The 13,617-nt window shown below is 40.8% G+C and overlaps 1 protein-coding gene across 1 annotated transcript in view; it reads left to right on the plus strand.

The window, feature by feature from the left end:
• Positions 1-11,775, plus strand: part of appl1 (adaptor protein, phosphotyrosine interaction, PH domain and leucine zipper containing 1) — a 42,726-nt gene extending 30,951 nt beyond the window's left edge. The window contains exons 14-22 of the mRNA XM_067998762.1: positions 1,829-1,920; positions 3,744-3,926; positions 4,612-4,664; positions 5,424-5,598; positions 5,691-5,727; positions 5,949-6,095; positions 8,338-8,388; positions 9,660-9,749; positions 10,213-11,775. Of these exons, the coding sequence (XP_067854863.1) occupies positions 1,829-1,920; positions 3,744-3,926; positions 4,612-4,664; positions 5,424-5,598; positions 5,691-5,727; positions 5,949-6,095; positions 8,338-8,388; positions 9,660-9,749; positions 10,213-10,365 (981 nt within the window). The 3' untranslated portion in view covers positions 10,366-11,775. The remainder of the gene's footprint in view (positions 1-1,828; positions 1,921-3,743; positions 3,927-4,611; positions 4,665-5,423; positions 5,599-5,690; positions 5,728-5,948; positions 6,096-8,337; positions 8,389-9,659; positions 9,750-10,212) is intronic.
• Positions 11,776-13,617: the final 1,842 nt, after the last annotated feature.

Consider the following 13,617-nt stretch of genomic DNA (forward strand, 5'->3'; position numbering starts at 1 on the left):
TGAAATCACTTTTGTTAATTCAGATCTATAATTCCAATACAACCATTGAGAAACGACTCTTTATCGAGAAACTGCCATGTCAGCAACTGCATTACTGTATAAAATTCAAAAGATCAGAATGCCATAATCCTGAGAATTCATATGGACATGAGCTTTAAAAAAATTAAGAAACCGGAAAAGTGTATGTAACACTGTAGTATGGGGAACCTAGCATAGTGACAGAAACTGTGAGGTAACATTCTTCATCAGTGAACATTAAAAGTACATAGACGGATAGAAAACTCATAACTGTTATGTTTACAGAGTGTATAAATACATTAATTTGTAAAATGAATTTTACTTACTATTGTAGTCCACTTCCTTTCTGTCATTCAGCCTACGATTACCTCACTGGAAATAGTTACCAATTTATTCACCTGTTTTTCCCCCTTCATCTCCTGAAGGCCCTCTGCCACTCACCCAGGTGGCCATTCTTCATCTGGGAGGCATCATAACCATGTCCTCATCAGAGGTCCACATTTGAGGGTCTTCCAGTAGGTGCCACTGATTAGTAATCAGGAGCTGTACCCCTGAATGATTGTTTCCTTTCCTTAGTCCAAGGGTGCTAAGGCCAGTTGTAGTACTTTACCATTGACATTTCTGAGATGAGCTAACAACTTGCACTAGAAATCGAACCTCAAAGCTTCCTGGTCAGCATGGCTCAGGACCCCACCGGACTATGCATTTACCCACTGAGTCACCAGGTTCAGGGGAGGTCAGATGTCATTTTTTTTTACGATTAAAGTTTTGTATCCTAATGTGCTGCAAACAACCAGAACCCAAACGGGTTACACTGTGCTTTTGTAGTTGGGATAAAGGCACATTACAGCACGCAAAGGGAGCTCTGCAAAAATTATTTAAAAAGAACAGAAATGCAAACCTTTCTGGTCATATACTGCATTCAATGTTAGAAAGGACTTTTTCCCTTCAGAGATGAACCTTTTCCCAATGCCAATACAGTGTAAAGTAAACTGTTACACGCCTGATAGCAATAGATCTGTGTCCAAGCAGGGACGTTATTAGTGCAGGTTGACCCTTAGTAGAGAATTGCAGGAAAGCCAAGTTTTGCTAAACTTAAAGCAACAAAAACATTAAGGAAAAGGAGCCATTTGCTATTGATGTGATGCAGTATTGTACATATGATTGAGTTTGCTCACATCCTGTACCACAACAAGATTGTTTCATCATTCCAAACAAACTGTATATCTTTAGTCTTTTTGAGACGAATGACTTTTGGCTGAAAATTAAAATTAGATGAGTTTACCGGGGTGCTGAGTGAGCTAAACAACTCTAGACGCTGGCTATATAATGAAGAGTTTCAATGATCAGTAGGATAATGAATTACCACAATAGCATAGTTATAGACCTATAGATTGGATAATTTGCTGAGTGCATTAAAACAAATTAAATCGTATCAAAACAGTACAGGAATGTTGGCCACAGAAGTCATTTATTGATCAAGTGACCACAGAAATGGCTGAAAGCAAATTATATAGTATTCATCTTCAAGCATTGTTTTACACTTGACATTTCTGTAAGCTGAGGTTTGTAGTTGACCTTATAACGTGAAATTTGCAGAGAATATTATACCTTTGTCACTGAATACTTTAGAAGCAGATAATTTTTACATCTGTTTGTTCTCTTTGTTCTGTATTATTGGCAGTCAGTAGTTATTCTGTTGCCTACTGGCATCACTCACTATCGCCCACTGTTGTCGATGAGCTTACAATTATGAAAACTCGCAGCATTCAAGGATAAAACAATGTGGCATTCTTTCTTCCTCTTACAGGAATTGGCTGCTCGAGTAAACCAGTCTGCTTTGGAGGCTGTCACACCTTCCCCGTCATTTCAACAGAGGCATGAAAGCTTAAGGCCTACAGTGTAAGTAGAAGTTAAGCCTGTTCAGAATTCAGATCCAGAATGAAACGTTTACTGCCGCGTTCTATTGTAGCAAAATAATTACACACGTAACTTCTTCATTCTGAAACTTCTATGTTGTGCTTTAATTGATATAAATGAACATAATGGGGTCATTTTAACCCCCTCACCTCACCATGACAGGTGGAAAAGGGTCATGGGGGGTTAAATTGCTAAAAATGGGAAACCTGACTCCAACCCCCAACGAATGCGCCTACATCTGGTTTAACCGCGGCGGGTTGGGGGATGGCCAAATAACCCACTTTGGAGAGGCGGGTCAGTAATTTTAATATCTTAACAATGCTATGTGCCTCAGATTTTGGTAGCCATTTAAATTTAATGGCAGAGGGCCAGGTTTCCCAGGCAAACCCTACAGCTAAAGAGAGGTGGGAGCTGCTGGATCCAGCAGGTAAGTGCTTTTCCAGCACTGCTTGTGAGCCCGGAGGAGCAGGAGTGCATCCCCCACACCCTCAAACAAACCTGCCTCCCTTCCAGTGATCGGCCGACACCTCTCCCATGATTGCACCCCCCCCCCCCCCCCCCCACACGACCCTTTTCCCCCCATGGTCACTTCTCCCCCGCCCCGCGCGGTCACTCTCTTTCACCCCAACCAACCTGCCATCTCTCCATCCTTGGTGCTGTGCTCTGAGCCCCCACCCCCCCTACACCATGCCCCTTCTCTGGTTGTCTGGGACCGTCCCCAGCGGTCCCCGGCTGCTGTCTTCTCCAGCAGGCTTACCCGCCCGGCAGCTGGCCTCCTCAGCCTGGCCAGCTGTTGGGCGGGAAATGGAATAAAAAAAAGTTGTAATGAGGTCCTGCAAATTAAATTCCGCCTTCCTGTTATTTCCAGGTTTCCTGGCCGCTGACATACGAACCCACTCACTCCCCACCTCGTGGTAAATATCGGGGGCCAACGTCATTTGTAAACAATTTTTTTTTACCAGTTTGGCCACTGTTAAGGTGTATAACCTGAAGATACCGTGTATGGTAGATTACAAGAATTGTAATTTCAAGTTCAAAGGATCATTGTATGACTCCCCTAATGGCTTAGTGGGGAAAGGCCCTGCCCAGTGTGGTACTAAGCCAGGAGCATCCAAGCCTTTGTCTTTGTGGACTGCATTATACATCCTGAGGAGCCTCAAGGGTCCCATATAAATCCATTTTCCCATTAATCTGCAAGTATTTCAAACTACTGATATAAATATATATTGATGTAGGATTTAACCACTATTGAGACAATAGCACTAAAAACAGTCCTTTCCAAACCTCCAGCTCCACGAAATTCAAACAAAACAAACTAGTGAAGAGGCAGGTAGAGGGTTGTCAGGACATGGAATGCCGTACCAGAAATAGTGGTGGAAGTAGAATCTACGATAGCTTTTAAAAGGGAAGGGAATATGTATTTGAAGAAGAAAATAATTAAAAGGGCAGGCTGAAGCAGCAGGGAAATGGAACTAAGTGGATAGCTCTTTGAGAGAGCCAGCACAGGGGGCGATGGATCCAATAGTTTTCTCCGTGCTGTAAAAAAATTCCAAGTTGTTAGAAGGTGCACAAGAGGCTTATTTGCAGCCTCACTACAATGTTACAGCTGAGTCAGGTAACTCAGCTTGTCAGGAATGTGGACACTAATCTGCATCTAACCATGCCACCTCCAAGTTTCACCCACGGCATTGTGTTTTAGGCACTATTTTTAAAAATTGAGAATGTAACACAAACAAAATGTATATTGATTTCCACTGTCCTGGGGAAAAAAATCTAACTTTTTTGTACCAACTTTCATCAAACAGCCACAGCAGACCTCACCCCTCTCGGACAAGCAGTTCCAGCTCCCTTGGATCAGAATCTGCCGCCCTTTCTGCAATGTCTCTGGATTCAATAGTCGCCCCAGATACACCCATCCAGTTTGACATAATTTCCCCTGTCAGTGAGGACCTGTCTAACCAAGCAAAGACTTCAGGACAAGGTACCAGGTATGGTGTAGAGTGTTAGTGGACTTTTGCAGATCAAAAGTAAGAGAGTAAATCTGTTAATTAGGTTGAAGGTTTTGTATTTAATTTGAATGTTTTTCTCATCTCTTTATTGTGGAAACATGATTAGTTCAGGATGTATCAACCATTGCATTGGAATAAGAACCTCCTGGAGTAACCATGCTTTGACATGTGGCATAAGGGAAGCTTTTCACACTGGATTCTTCATGCTTTCTATATTGAGGAATTCCATTCTGTTGTTAAGTTTGAAATGTTTCCCTTATAGTTCAGCCTTCTTCATGCAGTGAGAAGCTCAGGTTCGATTCCCAATCTGAGTTGAGTTTGCTAATCTTAACAGAGGCAGTGACAGGAGCATTACAGTTGGCCTGAGCATCCCTGGGTCAGGGAAGAATTTTAAAAATCAGCTATGCTCCTGCTTCTGATTACTATCTAGCAATCTCAACTGGAAGTGGACGTGTAGATTTTGGATGAGGATAAGATCAGAATCTGCTGTGATGCTGTCTGCAGTTGAACAGCCTGCAGATACCCACTATTTAGGCTCACAAATGAAGAATGGGGACAATGTCCTAGAATGGTGCCCATTGAAATGTGCCTTCCGGGGAAGAAGGGAAGCGAAACTGACAGAAAAAGAGGAAGAAAAAATGGTTATTTGTTCTTCCTCCATCAGACGAACAAATCCATTTGGAGAATCTGGGGAGTCAAAAACAGAGGAGTCTGAAGGTAAGGTGCAATGTTTCTGTGGCAAAAAAAGGAAATGCTTGTAAGCACATCAGATTTACACTACTGAAAATGTTACAAAGTGTTCGTCCCCTCATTGAACTTTTAGGGATAAGCTTTGGATAAAAGACATCATGTTGGGGGTAGTCACATCTCATCTACCTGGGTCATCCCACAGATTCATTGGAATAGCCATCATTTGCTGTATAAAGGTTATTTAGTTACTGGTCCTGGGAAGTCAAATTCTCTTTACTGGATCTGTAAGTTACTTTCTAATACTGTGTTTCTAAGATCTAACATTTAGTGCTCCTCTGATTACCCATTACACATCATGAAACATAAGGACTAAGAATCAGATTTAAATATTTCTAAGGTTTACCTTTGTCACAGTTTCTCAGTTCATACTTAGAATATATTTGTTTAACAGCAGTTAGACACATTCCCATTTGTGATGAATTTGATTGCTACTATTGTGTTTTAACCTATTACAATTCAGAGTTGGCAGATTCTACTGTCTTGTCATGAGAATAAAGCATGTGGTAAATTAAAATGTCACTCATACAACTGATTGGTGTTTCTCAGAGATGCATTACAGAGCTCCAGCTACACTATTCTTTTCTGACCTAACCTAACTTGATACTTGTCACTAATTCTGTTTCCTTTAGTTTTACCCTTCATGACACCATGTATGTACAAATGAAACAAAAAGTGAACTGTACCAAGTAAAACAAATTGATGTTTTTATTCTAATATCTGCTGCAGAATCTATTCTTCATCAGTTGTTTATTGTGAGATTCCTTGGTTCAATGGAAGTAAAAACAGATGAAACCTCAGATGTCATTTATGAGACAATGCGTCAGATCCTTGCAGCCCGTGCCATACACAACATCTTTCGGATGACCGAATCACATTTACTCGTGACCTGTGACTGTTTGAAGTAAGTTCTTTTTGATGGTTCTCAGAACTAATTGCTGTGTTTGATCAGTTGAAGTACATATGTGGCTGATTACAGTTTGCTTTACATTTTAGGTTGATTGACCCTCAGACTCAAGTCACACGGTTAAGGGTAGGTATTAAAATTTTTAAGTGTCACTATCAATATTTTTGGGAAAATATGTTTTATGAATGTTAGTCTTTTCAAGCTTGCTCATGTCTAGTTCACTAAAAAGACAGTTTTATATCCAAGATATTTCTGTTTTCGCTTCTACTGCATGATGAAGTCCCATTACTCCTGCATTGCAGTCCATTCACTGGGTCTATTCTGATTGTCATGCTTTTTTGTTGCAGTTCCCTTTGCAAAATGTGGTTCTTTGTGCAACTCACAAAGAGAACAAACGTCTTTTCGGGTTTGTACTGCGTACAGCAGGAAGCAGAATAGAAGGACGACCAGTCTCAGTCTGCTATGTGTTTGAATCAAACAATGAGGGAGAAAAGGTATAAACGAGTATTCCTTGTGATACAGTGTTTCCTGTTCTGTTTTAAAGCAAATCAGTATCATCAACTGGACATTAAAACCAAATTTCAATTATAAACATATTCAATCAGATCACTGGATCTTCGTTATTCAATTTATATGTTGCATGACCATAGTATACATTGTCTCCTCCCTGTCCTCTGTTTATGACTGCTACATGTCTCATTTAATCTTCACCATGCCTATGTAACCCAGAAATTCCTTTGTGTCCAAATAAGTACGCATTTTGACTATCTATATCCCTCTTTTCCAGCCCCTCGGGTCAATCTTTGCTCCCACCATCCCTCTGCTTTACCCGGTCATGACCCAGTAATAATATTAATTTCTCCTCTTGCAGCTCCCCCCTCCTCATCTCTATCCCAACCCATCACTACTCCTCAACCTTCCTTTGTTCCTACCACTGCAACAGGATTAAATCGCTCTGAGCAAGCCCACGGTTACCCTCTGTGCCTCTCTCGGCATTCTTGTGGCACCAGTTGCTGCCTTTTAAGAGAAGTAATTACACCTGCCTCATCTTTCTCTCTTGCTGACCTTCCTGCCCAGCACAACCATTGGGGGCTAACCTCACCAACCTCCTTCCTGTTCCACTCATGCCACTTAGTACTACCCCCAGGACTCCGCCAACAGATCAACAATCACCGTCCCCCTCTGCATTCCCGTCCAGTATGTCCACTCACTCATGAACAAGGCTCTTGCCATCCCCCATCTTGTGGATGATTGTATTGACATCCTGACTTTGACTGAAACTTGGCTCACGGGTGGCAACATCCTGCCCCTTACCGAAACCTCCCTGCCCGGCTATAGTATCCACCATCTGCCCGTCCAAAACTGCAGTGGCCGCATTGCCCTTGTTAGTAAGTCATACCTTTGCCACTCCCCCTGCTCCTTTGCCGTCTCCTTCTTCGAGCACCTACACCCTGTCCCACCCCTCTTGCCTCTCCTTTTAAAATTCTTGTTGTGTACCACCCCACCCAGAGTTTCTCCCAGATATCTTGCCCTTCTTTTCTCCTCCTCCTGCACTTCATCCTTGGTGACTTCAATCTCCAGCTCAGTTCTCTGACCCCTCTCCGAATTCATTGCCCGTTGTCCTCCCAAAACCCCTTCCTCAATAAAAACTCTCCTACCGATATTCAAGGCCAACTTCTTGACCTCACCATCTCCTGTGGCCTTGATTGCCAACAAGACCATCTCTGAACACTTGTATCCTTCACCACCCAGCCCTCAGCCTTTTTCAACCCCACTTCTTTCTACATCTGCCCCGAGGAAACACCACCCTTCCCCCAAGTCACTTACAACTACACTCTCAAACTCCAACTGTCTATTCTTGGGCTCACCATTCACCATACTACCTCTGTAGCTGTTAATTTGATCAATCACTTCTTCATCTCCATCTTTGATGCCCTCATCCCCAGCAAAATTGTCAGTCTCCCATCCTGGCCTCCATGTACCCACCCCTGCCTTCCCAAGATGAGCCCCCATCTTTACTCCCTTCAAGTCCAAGGTGCACAAACTTGAGTGTACATGGTACACAACTGGCTTAGTCATCCATCGCCAGATCTGGCTGGACCACATCAGGCTTTCTCAAACTTCACTCTCCTCTTCCAAAACTCCCCACTACTCTTGAATTATCCAGGAGAGCAAAGAGAACCCCAAGTTCCTTTTCTCTACTACCAACTGAACTCCTCTCCCTTGCTACCTTCATCCTCACTTCTAATAACATGTACAAGGAGCTTATGGATTTCTGTCACCAAGATAAGAGACCATCAATTCAGCTGCCTCTGGTGCTTTTGACTTCCTTCTTTTCTCACCAAGCCAAACCTATTCCCTATTACCCCCTTCTACCCTAGCCTGAACCCATCCTCTCTCTTTCTCTCCCTTCTTTCAGTTTCCTTCAGCTAAATATTGGGAAGAGCAAAGCAATTGCTTTCGGCCCTCAGCACAAATTCCCCACCCTTGCCATTGATTCCGTCCCCCTCCCTGGCCACTGTCTTGGGCTGAACCAGATCCAATTCAACCCTTGAACTGAATTTTGACCTTGGGATGTTTCTGTACTTTAAACGCGCTATATAAATGCAAGTTATAGTAGTCGTAGATCCACCACAGTTTTACAATGTGACAGAATTGATTTTTAAAATAAATTCTTATTTGTACGTCAAAAAAGTTCATTTCAGTAGTTGTAAATATTGTGTCTTTTCTTTCTAGATCTGTGATTCTGTTGGACTGGCCAAACAGATTGCTTTCCATTCAGAAATGGTAAGGCAAAGGAATCTCCATTATGCACTAGCCCCATTTTACAAATGAACATACAGTAACACATAGCAAATATACAGCATGCACAAAATACAGGAAAAGGTTAATACTACTCAAAACTAGTATATGAACAATAAACTCTAGAGCTCTGAAGTTCTGAGTCCCGTGATCCGCCGATGGAAATGCAGCAGGGCAAGATTTTCACCTGCCGAATGGCCCTGATGTTGACCCCGCCAGAAACTACAGGATCAACTCATTACAATATTGCTGGGTGGGACAAAGATGCGAGTCCCGGCAGCAAATGGTGAGATGTGCTTGGGAGGTCTTGAAAATACGTGTTGGTCAGGGGTGGGGGGTAGAGGAAGCACTTTTGAGTACATAGCTGCACCATTTAAAGCTGCAATGTTCTTAAAGCAGAACCAGCATGCAGGAAGGTGAAGACATGGCTCCAACAGGTACAAGTAAGAAGAGAGTAGTAAACTTCTCAGAGTAACAAATATTCTTCTGACTGAAATTAAGATGGATGGAATAGTCGGAGTGGGTGGCAAGAGACCTGCCAACAAGGCAGCCAGGACCATGTGGAAGGAGGTGGCACAGGCATTGAGTGGCAACTTCCTAATCTACAGGGTTCCTGCCCCCCCCCCCCTCCCCTTCTCACCCAATGTAGGAAAAAGTTTAATGACTTTCCAAGGCCAGTAAAGGTAATTGTGATGGCAGCAAACTGCCCTCCATCTATATTTTAAACTTTACAGTCTACAGAGGGGCGACTGGAGGTCTGCAACGGTCTGCGGGACTGTAATGGAGCCGGGAGAGGCACTCCTACACCTCCCTGCTCTATATTCAGGTATGTATTTTTTTTTAAATTTACTTTTTTGGCGGCAGCCTGCAGTTAGGCCGCTTGTGGACCTGCATTTCCTGAATGCAGGCGGCGTCGTAAGCCTCAGGGCATCCTAATATTGCAGGGGGGGCCTCAAACAGGCATTAGGGCCCTTATTGGCATATGCAAAGGGCCTGATACCTATTTCTGGCTAGGGCCCTGGACTCCTATTTTTATGCTATTACCAATGTGGCGGGCAGCGCACTTCTGGCTTGTAATGAGTGCTCGCTTCCTGCCTGCCATATTGGAGGCTTAGGCGCCCATTTAGCACCTGAAAAAAGAGCACAGCGTCATTGAATTTCTAGGCCAAAAAAGTCTCGACTGCCTGCTTTAACTCACTTGCACGTCTACAAACCTGTTTTCAGTACAATAAACTCTTTGTTATCTGTTGGATTAGGATCGTCGAGCCACAGATAAACAGAAAGAACTTGACCGAGAGAAGGAAAGACAACTGAAGGAACTTAATAAACAAAAGCAGATTGAAAAGGTAAAAAGAAACCAACTCAACATGCAATCAAATCTTTCTTTTTAGTGCCTTGGCTTTCATTTAGTTTGGTTGTTAATATGCTTTTGGGCACCTCGTTAGTACAGGTTTGAACTGACCTGCACTTTTATAGATGGCTTCAGAAGTGTGTCGTGTCAGGAACTCAATTTTCATATTTTCCATTTTCAAGATAACGCAATCTTCAGAGGGCAATAAATTTAAAATAAAAATATGCCAGCTGATTATCAGTTTATATTATTCATAAATGTGAAATCATAAAGTTAGCTACAGCATTAGATTGTGTTTAGGTGGTTGTTTCTTGTTATCAACCTGATTTGGTTAGTTAATCATTTGAAACCTCATTAACTGTGAGTTTCCACATGTACACCAAAACACCATTTAAAAAAAAACCCTCCATTTTATTATAAATCACAAACTGATTGCATGAAAACAATGTTGTTTTCAGGATTTAGAGGAACAAAGCCGCCTAATAGCTGCTTCTAGTCGACCAAATCAGACCGGTGGTGAGGGCCAGTTTGTGACGTTGGGTAGCAGTAGCCAATCAGAAGACAGTGACGCAGGGGATGATGGGAAGAAGAAAAAGGAATCGGAAGCCTGAAGATTTGAGATTGAAGATGAAGAAAATGTTAATCAGGTTGCATTTGTATTCATGGAATAGCAGGTGACATGCACTAAATAAAATCACAGTAACGTAGTAAAAAGATTAGTAGTACAAAAATTAATTTGGAAATTCATTTTTAAAAATTGTTCTAGGCAGCTCAACCCAAGTGTGATGGAAGTTTTCAGAAACCTTTCAACTTACAGCTTGCCTATTGTAACAGCTGTACCAGGTCATAAGGGAAAGAATAGAGAACGTAGTGCTAAGTTTGATTTTGATCTGCAAGAGGTTGCTTACTAACTCTTTTCTACATATCTTTGCCTTTTAATTGAAAGCTTTAATTTTTTGAAAGTAAGGACTATGTATTCTATATTTTATACATTTCATCCTTATACTGTGTGTATGTATATATATATATTATATATATGTAGAGATGACATACCTAAATTAGCATGTTCATTGTTTTTTAATTAATAAAACGATCTGATATGTATCTTTCATAAAATCACATCTTACAAAGAAAGCAGTTACTGCTTTTGATAAACAAATTGAATGAAAGTTTTTTTCCCTGTACCAGTACTCGCTTTACAGTTGAGTAATATGCTGTGCTCTACTTAAGAAGCGAATCACGTTTTAAAATGTGTATGGTTGTCTTTTGTGCAGTTAATGAAATCCCATATCTGATTTACAGTACGGTGAAATACTTTCTTGGGACACAGTTTATAAGCCTCACACTCTGACACAACCACTGTGGATTGAATAGGCTATTGGGTAATAGGGCAGATTGATGCTGCTGGATTTATTGAACTGGATTTACATAATGTCATTATTATTGTAGCTGATCTATTGTGGACTATTTTGCATTCAGTTTTGTGAAGTCAAGGTTGAATACAATTTGATCTGATAACTTTTACTCAAACTGAATTAAGCCACCAATAAGGTACCAAATTGAATTTAGCCATTTATTCCAGGTTCACACTTTGGCATCTATTTTGTGTTAAATTTAATTTATGTTGAATTTAATTTTAAGATTGAGTGAATAAGCAATACCATAAATTCTATATATTTAGAAAATGGGGGCGGTGGATATTTTAGGAACATAGACAAATGCTTTATTTCTCTGGCTGTCGCACATTATCCTTAGTACTTTTCTGAGGATATCTTTCACAGGTGTGAAATAGTTGTGAGCAGTGAGAAAATTTAAGTAATTTGGTTGAGCTTTAGAGTAAATATTCCTCGGCAGTCCCACAATGCTGTTCCACAATTATACGCAGTGCCCACCACTGCTTCAGTTAAACACTTTACACAGAGTTTTTCTAAAGTATATATGGTGCAGTAATATGATCTTTTAGTTAATTCTTGTTGCATTTTGTAATATTTCTATTAATAAAGTAATGTTGTTTTCTTTGAGGTTGTTTGCAACAGTTGCATGTTACCAAATGCATGTCCCTTGTTGTATTAAGGTCTGAATGGCTCATTTCCTTATATACTATGGAACTACAGCCAAATTTTATATAAATGTAAAGGAACTAAGTCTTATCATTGAATGGCATTGTACTAATTGTGATTTTACTATTACCACTCTTTACTGGCTTAAATATGCACCAAAGGATGGAGACTTAATTTGAGGATTAGTATGAGTTGTGCTAAATTTACCGATTTGCATCAAGAAAAGCAAAATTGTTTGTTTTAAATTATGTTATATGATGATAGGATAGGTATTCATTTTGAAGGGGAAAAGTTGCACTGTAAGCACAGACCACTGCACTTTGTTTAGCAATATATATAGCACATATAAACTGTAAAATTACCCAGTAAGAGATTTTGTAAAACCTGCAAATAGTTTAGAAAAGTGACCCATTTTAAGGTAACAACATTCCTCTTCAAACAGGTGTTTTTTCACAGTGAATTAGGAAGTACAGTGTCCACTAAAACTGTTAAGTGCTCAATCGCAATATTTAAGTTCAAAGCAGTGAAAAAAATTGAAGATTTCAAACTAGGACTTAAACTATTCTAAGATTTTCTTAAGTGTAGATTAGCAAAAGGTCCGGGAAGAGGTACTGCAAGTTTAAGAATCCCCTGTAATTTTTATTGTTAGTTATATGGTAGTGTTTTCTAAAGGTCCATATTTTGTACTATTAAATGTTCACAGAGTAAGGTTTAAAAAAAACTCTCCTGTTTGGGTTTTTGTGTGTTTTTTTAAAATCAAGTTAGGTATCATTTTATGCTTGGGGATTTGGAAATTAACTTTGCAAATGATGGCCCTTCCTCCAAAGTTTAGTAACTTTATCCAGTGAGTAGCTGAGCCATACAGACCACAAGAGGTCCCAGGTTCAATCACTGGTTTGTGCTGAATTAGCTGATCTCAGAAAGGCAACAACAGAAGCATTACATTTGGCCTCATACTTGGGTTAGGGAGGGGAAGTTAGGGTTCCTGCTTCTGATTGCTATCCTGCTGCAAGTAGCACGTGTGTGGATATCTGTGAGGACAGGATTGGGTTGAGCTGTGACTAGCTCGTTGACACTCACTGTCAGGGCTCACATATGAATATTGGTAATTTACTGAAGGTACTGGAGAGCCTGTGAAACCCAGAATCCCATCTGCCATTTTATGGCTTTTTCTATTAGCACTCCGACCAACGTCCTGTACAAATTCTGCCTCACTTCCTTGCTATTATATTCAATGGCACATGTATAAAACCTAGAATCCCATTTGCCCTTTCATGGTCTTTTCAACTCGCACTCCCACCTTTTAAAGGATTTACATATCTGCACCCCTAAATCTCTTCCTCCACTCTGTTAACAATTTTCTGTTAGGGTATACTTCCACTCACTTTTTTTTTCCCAAAATGTGCTACTTCTCATTTATCTGCATCAAACTGCATCTGTCCACTCCACTAACTTGTCTGTGTCCTCCTGTAATCGCCTGCATTCTTCCTCACAGTATGCTATTCCTCCTAATTTGGCATCAACAAAATTTGATGTCACTTCTTTTGTGCCTATGTCAGAATTATTTATATAAATGGGAAACAAAGGAGGCCCACCACAGATCCCTGATGCATACCACAACCTACGTTCTGCCAAACTGAAAAACATCTATTTCCCCTTACTCTTTGCTTTCTTCTCCCTAGTTATAATCCTATACATATAGCTACATTCCTTATTACCACGTGCCTTAATTTTCGTAACACAAGTTTCTTATGTGACACCGTATCAAGATCTTCTGAAAATCCATACAACACAACATCCATT

The sequence above is a fragment of the Heptranchias perlo genome, chromosome 17, assembly GCF_035084215.1.
Source record: "Heptranchias perlo isolate sHepPer1 chromosome 17, sHepPer1.hap1, whole genome shotgun sequence".
Lineage (NCBI taxonomy): Eukaryota > Metazoa > Chordata > Chondrichthyes > Hexanchiformes > Hexanchidae > Heptranchias > Heptranchias perlo.